Here is a 13,918-nt window from a genome sequence, read left to right as displayed (position 1 = left end):
AGTTGGTGGAGGGGAAAATATGGGAAAATACCAAACCAGCACTTTGTACATTCCTAGTTCTAGTCTATTTGATGAGATAGCTAGATTGTCAGAAATATTAAAAATTAACTTGGAATTTTATTTATTTATTCATTTATTTATCGTGTCATCCGCAACCAGAACATTGTATTACATTTCTAACAGAACAAAACAAACAAACAGATAAAAAGAAACAAAAAACAAAAAAAACACACAAATTTTGCAAAACTTGGTAGCTGATTAAATGTCCTTTGACCAGTATCTGGCCACTTGGAGTGCCTCTGGTGTTGCCGCAAGAAGGTCCTCTCTTGTGCATGTGGCAGGGCTCAGGTTGCATTGCAGCAGGTGGTCAGTGGTTTGCTCCTCTCCACACTCGCATGTCGTGAATTCAACTTTGTAGCCCCATTTCTTAAGATTGGCTCTGCATCTCGTGGTGCCAGAGCGCAGTCTGTTCAGCGCCTTCCAAGTCGCCCAGTCTTCTGTGTGCCCAGGGGGGAGTCTCTCATCTGGTATCACCCACGGATTGAGGTGCTGGGTTTGAGCCTGCCACTTTTGAACTCTCGCTTGCTGAGGTGTTCCAGCGAGTATCTCTGTAGATCTAAGAAAACTATTTCTTGATTCAAGTCGTTGACGTGCTGGCTGATACCCAAACGGGATGAGCTGGAGATGTCTCTGCCTTGGTCCTTTCACTATAGGCTGCTACTTCCTGGCAGATGTCAGGTGGTGCAATACCGGCTAAGCAGTGTAATTTCTCCAGTGGTGTAGGGCGGAGACACCCCGTGATAATGCGGCATGTCTCATTAAGAGCCACATCCACTGTTTTAGTATGGTGAGATGTGTTCCACACCGGGCATGCATACTCAGCAGCAAAGTAGCATAGTGCAAGGGCAGATGTCTTCACTGTATCTGGTTGTGATCCCCAGGTTGTGCCAGTCAGCTTTCGTATGATATTGTTTCTAGCACCCACCTTTTGTTTGATGTTCAGGCAGTGCTTCTTGTAGGTCAGAGAACGGTCCAGAGTGACTCCCAGGTATTTGGGTGCGCTGCAATGCTCCAGTGGGATTCCTTCCCAGGTGATCTTCAGAGCTCGGGATGCTTGTCTGTTCTTAAGGTGAAAGGCACATGTCTGTGTTTTAGATGGATTAGGGATCAGTTGGTTTTCCCTGTAATAGGCAGTTAGAGCACCTAGAGCTTTGGAAAGCTTCTGTTCTACTGTCTCAAAGCTCCCTGCTTGAGCGGTAATGGCACGATCATCAGCATAGATGAAACTCTCTGTCCCTTCTGGCAGTGGCTGGTCATTTGTGTAGATGTTGAACATGGATGGAGTGAGCACGCTCCCCTGAGGCAGGCCGTTCTTCTGTTTCCGCCATCTGTTTCTCTGGCCTTGGAACTCAACAAAAAAGCTCCTGTTTTGTAGCAGGTTTCCTATGAGACGGGTGAGGTGGTAGTCCTTTGTGATATTATACATTTTTCTCAGGAGGAAGCGGTGGTTCACAGTATCATAAGCAGAATTTTAGTTACAGAATTTTAGTTACAAAGATATGAGTCAAGCACTGAAAGCGTTCAATGGATACAATGACTCAGCAAAAGCTATAGTTCTGTATAAGCAGGTGTGCCTGTAGCTTTGTCTTCTCAGTCTGTGAGAGGTCTCTGTGGAAGAAGTGCCTCAGTGTGTTAGTAGGCCTCAGTATAATTAGGCCTCAGTATACAGAGTGCAGCAGCATAATTTCCTTTTTCAAAACTTAATAAACCCATTGCATGAATCAGATTTTTTTTATAATGTAGGCGCATACCTAAAGTTTTGTTTTATGTAGTTTTGAAGATCAAATTAGGTCGGTGATGTCCCTCATTCTCTCCCCCCCCCCCCCCCGACTTTTTATTTTTACAAAACAGAAAATACATACCTTGCACACACATTTACAATTTCCACCACCAACATGAGAATTATTTTCTTTCACATATCCATTTCTTTTTGAGACAATCATTATTTCTTTATCTTTATACATTTCCATACTGTATGCGATATAGCATTTGTATCTTATTTCTTATGACTTCATCTCCGGAATGATTCATAATATAGTTCATTACCCTTGTCCATCTATCTTCCATTTCTCTCATTCGATTTTCATTGATTTTTAAATCATTTAATTTCACATTCATAATTTCAAATTCCATTTGCTCCACCATATAATGGTACCATTTATTTATTGTCCATTTTGATTTATCTTTCCACCCTAATACTATTACTGCTTGTGCACATTCAATTATTGCTTCTTTTATTTCCCATTTCTTCTCTTTTCCCTAATACGCTAATTCCTTTGTTATGACCCACTCATTTCCTAATATTTGATTTGACACATTTTGTAGTCTGCCAAAAATCTTGTACATATTCACATTCCCACATCATGTGCATAAAGTGGCCCAACTTACCTATCCGAACGTATCTCGGCCTATCAGCCCTCCAGGACCCTAAAGATCTTCTGGGGAGGCTCTGCTCTCCATCCCGCCTGCTTCACAGGTGCGGCTTGCGGGAACGAGAGACAGAGCCTTTTCTGTGGTGGCCCCTCGGCTTTGGAACACCCTCCCCATAGAGGTAAGATCAGCCCCCTCGCTGATGGTGTTTCGGAAAAGATTGAAGACATGGATGTTCAAACAAGCATTCGGTTAATCCGGTGCAAAGAAATTGATGATTAAGGACTGGTAATCATGGACGATGAAATTGGGCTACGATTCTAGTTAAGAGGTGCATTGGATTGGATTGGTGGCCCAATACTATGTATTGTATGTTGTTTTTATGCTTTTTATACTGAATATTGTTGATCGTTTGTAGAGCTGTAAACCGCGTTGAGTCGCCAATTCTGGCTGAGAAACGGCGGTATACAAGCGCAGTAATAAATAAATAAATAAATAATAAAGTGCCCTTTCTAGTGGCATCCATGCCAGCACTGACTACTCCCCTCTTTATAGTAGTATGCTAATTGGCAGGGTGTGCGATACCATTTGTGCAATATTTTCCTCCTCGTTTCTCATACTTTAGTATTCCTTTCCATCCCTATTATCGCTACCACATTTCTCATTTCGACGTCCCTCTTTCTGCACTGAGTAAACCGATTTCTGCCGTTTGTCATGACTCTTGCCAGCATAGCAGGTGTTATGTTGGGCAATTTCTTCCTGGATGTTGGTCTTCAAATCTTGTAGGGTCCTTGGACGGTTCACACAAACACAGGATTTCAAAAAAACCCCATAGAAAAAAATCACAAAGGGCCAAATCTGGAGAGCGGGCCAGTCACTCCAAATCCGCTCGAAAAGTAGGCCTCAATGGCAAAAGCACGCTCCTCACTGTTCCACCGCATGATGGCGACTGAACTGTGTCAGGACAAAACTTTATACTCCCTCCTCTCGAATGAGACCACTAGCACTCCGCTACGTCTTCAACCGACTGAATGGTGTGCATTTAAAAAAAAGGAAGTTATGCTGCCTCACGCTGTATGAGAGGTGTCAGTCTGAGAGAGCCTCAGTGTGAGGTAGACCTCAGTGTGAGGTAGGCCTCAGTGTTAGCAGGCATGGTGTGAGAAGCTTTGGTGAAAGAAGCCTCAGGTCAAAGGCCATCAGTGTGAAGGCTGCTGTGTGTAAAAAGCTACTGTGTGAAGGTCCTGTGTAACTTCAGTGTGAGAAGAGGCTCTGTGAGACTGAAGCTGTTTATCTGCTTAAGAAAGAAGCCCAGCGTGGAAGCACAGAAGGAAGTATAACAAATTTTATTAGTGTTATGGAAACCTTGTTCTTGTAAATAGTGCAACCATATTATTTTGCTATAAAGAAAACCCGCCAGTGGAAGAGACATCATTGATCTGTGAGTTTTTGTGCTTTTTATCACTTTAGGCTACTTGTCCTGGGTCACACTGCTGCTAATAAATTATTATGCTGTCTTTTGTTAATAAGCCCACCTTGTTGGTTCTCTTGGACATCTCAGCGGCTTTTGATACCATTGATCATGGTATCCTTCTGGGACGGCTCTCCGAAATAGGTCTTGGGGTACTGCATTGCAGTGGCTCCATTCCTTTCTGGAGGGCCACACCCAGTTGGTGAAGCTGGGGGATACCTGCTCGGACCCCTGGCCTTTGACCTGTGGGGTCCCGCAAGGTTCTATTCTTTCCCCCATGCTTTTTAATATCTACATAAAACCGCTGGGCGAGGTCATCCGGAGTTTTGGAGTGCATTGCCATCTCTATGCAGATGACACACATATCTATTACTCCTTTCCACCAAAATCCAATGAAGCCCCTCAGGTCCTGGACCAGTGCCTGGCCGCTGTGATGGGCTGAATGAGGGCCAACAGGTTGAAATTGAATCCTGATAAGACAGAAGTTCTCCAGGTCAGTCGTTCTGCCGAACGGGGTATAGGGTGGCAACCTGTGTTTGACAGGGTTATATTCCCCCTGAAGACACAGGTCCGCAGTCTGGGGGTCCTCCTGGACTCAGCGCTGACGCTTGATGCTCAGGTGTCGGCAGTGGCTGGGAAGGCCTTTGCACAGCTGCGACCGTATCTCGAGAAGTCTGACTTGACCATGGTGGTCCACGCCTTAGTTACCTCAAGACTAGACTACTGTAATGCACTCTATGTAGGGCTGCCCTTGAAGACGGTTCAGAAACTACAGCTGGTGGAAAGGTCAGCGGCCAGATTGTTAACTGGAGCAAGTTACAGAGAGCGGTCAACCCTCCTGTTTAAACAGCTCCACTGGCTGCCGATAAGTTTCCGTTCCCAATTCAAGGTGCAGCTTATTACCTATAAAGCTCTAAATGGTTCAGGACCTGCCTATCTGCATGACTGTCTCCTTCCTTATGAGCCCACACAATCCTTAATATCTTCTGGGGATGCTCTTCTCTCGCTCCCACCCTTGTCTCAGGCGCAGCTAGTGGAGATGAGAGAGAGGGCATTCTCGGTGGTGGTCCCCCATTTCTGGAACTCCCTCCCCAGGGAGATTAAGCTAGTATCCTGTTTTATGCTATTTTAAATTGTAATTTGTTATTGTTCTGCTTTTAATTGTATGTTGGCTGGGCTTGGCCCCATGTAAGCCGCCCTGAGTCCCCTTGGGGAGATGGAGGCGAGGTAGAAAAATAAAGTTCTTCTTCTTCACTCTCCCCACATAGATGGCATTTAGTATGAGAAACACTGCCACAGGAACTTTTTTCGGAGTCAAGATGCATTGGTTGAGTTGCAGGGGTCTAGATAGCCACTAAACGCTATTTATTATTAATAATGGTGATAATGTAAATCAATCATCTCTTCTCTTCCTGTCAGTGAATAGCAGTGTGTGTCTATTGCCCATGAAACAGCAGAGAGTCTTGCAGCCCCTTAATGTCAGATATATAGTACTTGGTTAGTGCGGTATGTAGCTGGAGGCTTTCTTGTAGATCCATCTGAAGTCTTAAGTCTGTCACAGAGAACCAGATATAACCAAAGCTTCTCACTGGAGCAGATAACAAGAGCTTTCTTGGCGGTATGAAGAGCTTTGATGGCCCTGAAGTACCTTCAATATTTAGGGTAAGTGAGTTTTAGGTTTGGTACAATGAAAATGAGCCAACTCTCTCTCTCTCTCTCTTTCTCTCTCTCAATACTGTATCTGATCTCTCAGCTTTTTAACTGATCTGTTATCTCTTTATCTGATTTATTAACTAACTAGCTTGGGGACCTGGTGCTGCCTGGGTTATTAGAGAAAGTGGGTAATGGGGGTTCTGTATGCCAAGTTTGGTCTTTATTGATGAGGGTTGCATTATTTTCAGGAAGTGAGTGAAGGTACTGCAAGTGCCATCATCCATGATCCACCCTCCTCCAAACTGCAGCAGGATGTAGAGTGGGTCATGGGGTCTCTGTGTGCCAAGTTTGGTCTTTATTGGTCATTGTATGAGGGTCGCAGTGGTTTCAGTATGCTAGTGAAGGTACTGCAAGTCCCATTATCCATCGTCCATCCTCCTTCAAACTGCAGCAGGATGTAGAGTGGTTCATGGGGGCTCTGTGTGCCAAGTTTGGTCTTTATTGGTCATTGTATGAGGGTCACAGTGGTTTCAGTAAGTGAGTGAAGGTACAGCAAGTCTCATCATCCATGGTCCATCCTCCTTCAAACTGCAGCAGGATGTAGAGTGGGTCATGGGGATTCTGTGTGGCAAGTTTGTTCTTGATCAGTCATTGGATGAGGGTCACAGTGGTTTCAGTAAGTGAGTGAAGTACTGCAAATCCCATCATCCATGGTCCATCCTCCTTAGAACTTCTTCAGGATGTAGAGTGGGTTATGAATATTCTGTGTGCCAAGTTTGGGCCTGGTCTGTGATTTGTAGGGGCTACAGTGTTCTGTGGGGAGTTAATTGGGTGAAGGTACTGCAAATCCCATCATTTGTGGCCCATCCTGCCCGAAACCACACCAGGTTGTAAAGTGGGCCATTGGGCCCCTGTGTGCCAAGTTTGGTCCTGATCCGTCATTGGTGTGAGCCTCAGTGCTCTAAGGAAGTGAGTTAAAGTACTGCATGTCCCGTCATCCATGGTACATCCTCACTCAAACTGCACCAGGATGTAGAGTGGGCCTGGGGGGGGGGGGGGTGTCTGTGTGCCAAGTTTGGTCTTGTTCTGACATTGTTGGGGACCAGAAGGTGTTTTGGACTTCAACTCCCACCATTCCTGACAGCCTCAGACCCTTTCCTTTCCCCATTCTTCCACCTCAGAATGTTGGAATGTTGAGGCTGGCCAATCAGAGACCATATGCAAATTTTTCCACAGTGGCAGCCAATCAGAAAGCTGCCACAGCCTCAGGCCCCTTTTCCCTCTCTTTGATACCTCAGAATGTTGGAATGTTGAGGCTGGCCAATCAGAGAGCATATGCAAATTGTACCACAGTGGCAGCCAATCAGAATGCTGCCACACACACCTCCCTCCCTCCCTCTACATACAAACATTCACTTTTATTATATACATAGATAGATGGTTGTAAAACTGCTGTTTCAAATGTGGCATTAGAATCCTCCATTGTGAGTTTTCTAAAACAAAGTAGACCTAAAATGTATGCAAACTTTTGCATACATTTTAGTGAAACAAAAATGTAAGTGTGAGAAAAATAAAAAGAGGTGTAGATTTTAAAAGATGCAGAAACTTTAGTTGCTGTAGTGTGCAGCCAAGTTCTTTCCTGAATGTTTTGTTCCGAGCAGGTCTGTCTTTAGTTCTGAGGCTGAGAGAGTGTGTCTTGCCCCAGTTTGCCCTGTGGGTTTCCATCGCCGTGTGGGCACTGAAAGTCTGATCTCCAGAGCCCAACACTAAAAATTATGAATCCCAACAGCATGGAAAAGTAGTGCCATTGTAGTTCTCATTTTGTTTCCTGTCTTAGTAGGCTTTCCCTTGTAGACTTGCATTCTCTTAATGACACCTGATTCCATCCCTTAACAATCTGATATTCTTTTGGACCTCATCCTATGGGGAGGGGATGGGGGAGCGTCCTATTACTGTGGTTTTTAGTCCCTCTGCATTAAAAAGCAAATTGTATCATTTATCTGTACCCATCTTTCCTCCCAAAAGTAACTGTTTTCAGATATTACTTACTTAGGCGATCCCTCGTTGTCCGAGGATGATGGCCTTCCATGTGTGCTGCCTTGCCAGTGGGGTGACCGTGGAGCGCTATTCTTGTCCTGCATGTTCTTCCTCAGTGAGGGCATCGATTTTCAGGTGAAAGCTGGTCCCAATCAGGATTGGCTTGATGCACCTTCCTCTTAGCACATTTCTCCTTTTCTCCCTCCATTCGTGCCTTTTCAAATTCTACAGCACTGCTGGTCACAGCTGACCTCCAGCTAGAGCACTCAAGGGCCAGGGCTTCCTAGTTTTCGGTGTCTATGTCACATTTTTTTAATAATTTTTTTTATTGTTAGTTTTTCCTTTAACAATGAAAGAGGGGGAACAATTGAAGTGACAGGAAAGTAGGAAATTGGTAAATTGATAGAGTGAGGAGGGGGGCGAGTAGGGGGATGTCAAGCATGGGCAATCCACCCTTCAGTGAAAAAAATGGAAGGTGATGAGAAAAAAAAAGCACCCAAATACCACAAAAACCACAAATGACTTTCCGTTCAGTCCACAGAAGAAACGTCCTTGGGTTTTATACCTCTTCTTATGGTCTGTCATTCATTCTATATTCAATTAACTCCTAATATCTGATATTATGTATTTAATTTGTTTTTCTCTCTTAGATATTCTTTTAATTGGTTCCAGTTCATTTGTTTTTCCTTACTCTGATCCTTTAATAGGATTCTTTATGTCCAAGTCCATAAATTCTACTATTTTTTTAATCCATTCCTCATTGGAAGGGATATCTTTAATTTTCCATTTTTGTGCAATTAATATTCTTGCAGCTGCTGATAGGTAAAAGAAATTTTTTCCCTCTTTATTCTTTAAATCAAGATTTGTTATGTTCAACAAATAATACTCTGGTTTCATTTCAAATTTTGTTTTAATTATGTTTTGCGTGTGTTTGTGAACCAATAACCAGAACTTCTGAATCTCCTTGCAACTCCAAAAAAGATGGTAATACGTTCCTGTTTCTTTCTGTCACAATTTTTAAGGTTGGCTTTAAGCCCATCTTTAAATCTTTTTTCCTGTCTCCCAACATTCAATTTCTCGTTTTTGAGTTTGACATAGATTAACTGTTTTGGGAGACGGTGATCGGGCTTTTGGATAACGTGGCCAGTCCAGCGAAGTTGATGGCGTAGGAGCATCGCTTCAATTCTAGTGGTCTTTGTTTTTTCCAGCACACTGACATTTGTTCGCCTGTCTTCCCAAGAGACTTGCAGGATTTTTCAGAGGCAACGCTGATGAAATCATTCCAGGAGTTACGTGTGACATCTGTAGACAGTCCACGTTTCTAACAGGAATGGGAGGACAATAGCTTTATAAAGAAGCAGCTTGGTATCCCTATGGATGTCCCAATCCTCAAACACTCTCTGCTTCATTTGGGAAAAATTCTGCACTTGCAGAGTTCAGACAGAATTGTATTTCAGTGCCAATGTTGACTTTAGTGTTTCAGATCTATCACAGGAGTGTTTGCAGTTAAGGCAGACCCAATTTCTCTCCATGGGCTCTTCTCTCCCTCCCAATGGCCCTGGAGGCTGTGTTCTTAGGGTAGATCCCATTTCTCCCCATGGACCTTTCTGCTTTCCTTCCTTTTTTCCAATAAGTTTTATTAATTACAAACATATACTTCTATTTTTACATTATATAAGAACATTGGTGCCCCCGGTGGCGCAGTGGATTAAAGCACTGAGCTGCTGAGCTTGTTGATCGAAAGGTCGCAGGTTCGATTCCGGGGAGCGGCGTGAGCTTCCGCTGTCAGCCCTAGCTTCTGGCAACCTAGCAGTTCGAAAACATGCAAATGTGAGTAGATCAATAGGTACCGCTCCGGCGGGAAGGTAACGGCGCTCCATGCAGTCATGCCGGCCACATGACCTTGGAGGTGTCTACGGACAACGCTGGCTCTTCGGCTTAGAAATGGAGATGAGCACCACACCCCAGAGTCAGACATGACTGGACTTAATGTCAGGGACTACCTTTACCTTTACCTTAAGAACATTGGAACAGATAGGGATAATCAGGAAGGGCCTGAAAGGGTAACTATACGTTTTCTCCTACATTACCTTGCAATCGTACATGTACTGTGCAAGGATCAGTGGTTAGATTTTTTGGAGATTAATGTGGCATTGCTGCTTTGTAGGAGACCATCTATAGGAAAGCCCCCCCCCCCCCTCCAGTTTCTTAACACTTTCAACACATTTCTTTAACTAAGCATCATAAGCAGAGTCAGGAAATTTCCTTGCATTGTGTGATGGGCTCTGTTGTACTTTGTTTCAGAAATGGATTATAACTGTTTAAAAACAGGGGGATGCATGGGATAACACCCTAAATTTAATCTTTCTCGGGTTGGTTGATATGAATTTCCACTCACCCCTACTGCCTTACTTATTGATGACACAAAGACATTGTTATGGGGGGGGGGGGAGGGTACATTGTTGTTGTTCATTCGTTCAGTCGTCTCCGACTCTTCGTGACCTCATGGACCAGCCCACTCCAGAGCTCCCTGTTGGCCGTCACCACCCCTGGCTCCTTCAAGGTCAGTCACTTCAAGGATGCCATTATTATTATTATTATTATTATTATTATTATTATTTATTTCGGTTGCTTCTACCCCACCCTTCTCACCCCCGGGGGGGGGGGGTGACTCAGGGCGGCTTACACAAGCGAGGCACAATTCGATGCCCGCATTACATACAGCAAAGAACAACAACATCAGTTAACGACAGCAGATATAGCAATAAACAGCAATTAACTAGGCTTGGGTAACCACGGAAAAAATTGGTTCTAAACTCGTTTTGTTTTAGGGGGCCCTTGCGTTTCGTTTTTTTAAATAATTCCAAAATTTTCCTTTTAAAAATTTCGAAATATACGAAATTTTGTATAATTACGAATCGATTCGTTAATGGCGGACGCGATCGCGCAATATGCTAAAAAAACCTCCAAATGGGACAGGGGGAACTTCTGAAGCTTCCCTCTCCCTCTGTTGTTGACTGTTGGTGTGATAAAACAAACAACAACTATTAAACTTGCACCAGACATGCGAAAATAATTACGAAATAATTACAAAATAATTACAAAATAATTACGAAATAATTACAAAATAATTACAAACTAATTACGAAATAAATTGAAAAAATTGTTTCGAATCTAATTTACTCCTCACACTATTCCTGCATGGCTCAATATTGGATTGTAAGCTAATTTAAATACGAATTAATAACGAATTACGAAATTAACGAACGAAACCGCCCAAGCCTGCAATTAACAGAAACAGAATTACACTATTATCGGCAAAACAACCATAAAACCAATAAAACCAGGTAAAAACAATAAAAGCAATACAAACCTCATTGCTGGTCAGCGTTTCACAATCTCATAGTTTAAGTTCCAATTTCCATACCTTGTTGGTCCTATCCATCTGGTTTCCATATCTAATTGTCAGGATACCCAAAGGCCTGTTCCCATAGCCACGTCTTTACCTTCCTCCTGAAGGCAAGGAGGGATGTTGATGCTCTAATTTCCCCCGGGAGTGAGTTCCACAGGTGGGGGGGCCACCACCGAGAAGGCCCTGCTTCTTGTCCCCACCAGCCTCACTTGTGATAGCAGTGGGGTCGAGAGCAGGGCCTCCCTGGACGATCTCAAATTCCGGGATGGGACGTAGAGGGAGATACGTTCGGACAGATATGCTGGACCGGAACCATAAAGGGTTTTGTAAGTCAAAACCAGCACCTTGAATTGTGCTCGGAACTGAATCCATCCATCTTGCCCTTGGTCGGCCCCTCTTCCTTTTACCTTCCACTTTCCCCAGCATAATTGAGCGAAGGAAGATAGATGCTTTTGAACTGTGGTGTTGGCGGAAAGTTCTGAGAGTGCCTTGGACTGCAAGAAGAGCCAACCAGTCCATCCTCCAGGAAATAAAGCCCGACTGCTCACTGGAGGGAAGGATACTAGAGACAAAGTTGAAGTACTTTGGCCACATCATGAGGAGACAGCAAAGCCTAGAGAAGACAGTTATGCTTGGGGGGGGGGGGGGGTACATTGTGTTCCTCCAAAAACTGCTTTGAACATACAATAGTAATACTGAGATTCAGCTGCATCGGTGAAAAATTATTCAAGATGTTGTTTAATTGATGTCTTTCAGTCATCTGGAAGAGAGAACTCAGTGGGACCACCCTAAATCTGGGAAACGGAAGCGAGTTGCTGGAGGTTCGTATCTGATTTTTGCTGTATTATGCTATCAGTCTATCACATCGTGGATTGTCCAAGTTAAATATAGGAAAAGCAGTGAAAGCCCCTACTAAACAGAAGGTTTCAATTAATTAATGCTGTACTAAGAACATATTTCCACCAGCTATTGATTTAGTGAGTTACAAACTTCTTAAGTGCTCAGAAAATAAGATTTGGATACCAGCATCATAGGAGAAGCATAAGATATGTTATAGTACAATGTAATATATAATATTAATATTGTGCTATGATAATAATATAATATATTGTATTTATTTTTTACTTGTAAGCCCCTCTGAGTCCCCTTCTGGGTGAGAAGGGCGGCATATAAATGTCGTAAACAAACAAACAAACAAAAAATATTGCCCCTCACACCATGTAAATTGAAGTACTTTACCTGAACTTAAAATTGCAATTTACCATATATATTCTAGTATAAGCCAAGTTTTTCAGCCCTTTTTAAGGCTAAAAAAGCCCCCCCTCGGCTTATACTTCTGTCAAAGTTATTTATTATTTTACTCTGTTGTTATTATTATTACATTTATTATTTTACTCTGTTTAATATTATTACATATATTATTTTATTCTATTATTATTAATTTTATAGTTTTACTCTGTTATTCTTATTATTTGAAACACAACAAGATGAGTCCACAGCAAACAAGATCACTCTGCTGGCTGTTGTATTGGATCACACATCGGACACTTCCCAAGTGTCTAGGACTGTGTGATGCATCAGCGAATAATGCATGTAGATCCCAGTAAGGTGGCCTCTTGCAGCTGGCAGATGGTAATTTTGTCAGCGCTCATTGTGTTGGGAAATGCAGCAGCTACTAAGTGCAGGCCAAGGTCTTTAGGCACTGCACCCAGTGTGCCAATCACCACTGGGACCACCTTGGCTGGCTTGTGTCAGCGTCTTTGCAGTTCGATCTTTAAATCCTCATATTGTGTCAGCTTTTCCAGTTGTTTCTCTTCAATCCTGCTGTCACCTGGGATTGCAACACCAGATTTGGGGGGTGGGGGGGTGGGGTTGTTGTTGTTGTTGTTATTATTATTATTATTATTATTATTTTACTCAATTACTGTAGTTATTACATTATTTTACCTTATTATTATTATTACATATAATATTTTATTCTCTTTATTAATACTGTTATTATTACATTATTTTACCCTATTATTATTTTTATTACATATATTATTTTACTCTCTTTATTATTATTGGAAGGATACATAAGCATATTTACATTGAAGGAGTTTAGAATAATGGTTTCATCAGAGTTAGACAGTCTTATCTTAAATTACAGTTTTATGTTAATATTCAAAAATATCTAACCTACGGATGCCTCAGTTAATGTAATTGTATTGGTATCTATTTTTATTTTGAAATTTGCAAGTAGCTGCTGCATTTCCCATCCTCGGCTTATACTCGAGTCGATACATTTTCCCAGTTTTTTTGTGGTACAATTACGTACCTTGGGTTAATTTCTACTTGAGTATATACAAGTAACTATATACAAGAACTACTAAATACCTTCTTTGCTTCGGTCTTCTCACAAAAAGAAAGTCATCTTCAACCTCAGCAAGACGGAGTGGATGAGGGATTTGAGGACATCCAACTCCAAATTGGGAAACAAGTCGTACAGGAATACCTGGCCGCTCTAAATGAGTTCAAGTCCCCTTTCAGGGGCAGATCAGCTACACCCAAGAGTACTGAAGGAACTAGCGGAAGTCATTTTGGAACCATTGGCAACCATCTTTGAGAGTTCTTGGAGAACAGGAGAAGTTCCAGCAGATTGGAGGAGGGCCAATGTGGTCCCAATCTTCAAGAAGGGAAAAAAGGATGACCCAAACAACTACTGTCTGGTCAGCCTCACGTCGATACCAGGCAAGATTCTGGAAAAGATTGTTAAGGAAGCGGTCTGCAAACACTTAGAAACAAATGCGGTCATCGCTAATAGTCAACATGGATTTATCAAAAACAAGTCATGCCAGACTAATCTGATCTCTTTCTTCGATAGAGCTACAAGCTGGGTAGATGCGGGTTATGCCGTGGATGTAGCGTACCTGGATTTC

At 42.7% G+C, this 13,918-nt stretch overlaps 1 protein-coding gene across 1 annotated transcript in view; it reads left to right on the top strand.

The window, feature by feature from the left end:
- WWOX (WW domain containing oxidoreductase) overlaps positions 1–13,918 on the top strand; it is a 1,061,193-nt gene that overhangs the window by 6,347 nt on the left and 1,040,928 nt on the right. Inside the window, exon 2 of the mRNA XM_067471037.1 lies at positions 11,757–11,821. Coding sequence (XP_067327138.1) covers positions 11,757–11,821 — 65 coding nt within the window. The remainder of the gene's footprint in view (positions 1–11,756; positions 11,822–13,918) is intronic.

Source organism: Anolis sagrei, chromosome 8, assembly GCF_037176765.1.
Source record: "Anolis sagrei isolate rAnoSag1 chromosome 8, rAnoSag1.mat, whole genome shotgun sequence".
In the NCBI taxonomy this organism is placed as follows: Eukaryota; Metazoa; Chordata; class Lepidosauria; order Squamata; family Dactyloidae; genus Anolis; species Anolis sagrei.
Note: the sequence above shows the minus strand (reverse complement) of the source record. Positions and strands in the feature narration are given on the sequence as shown.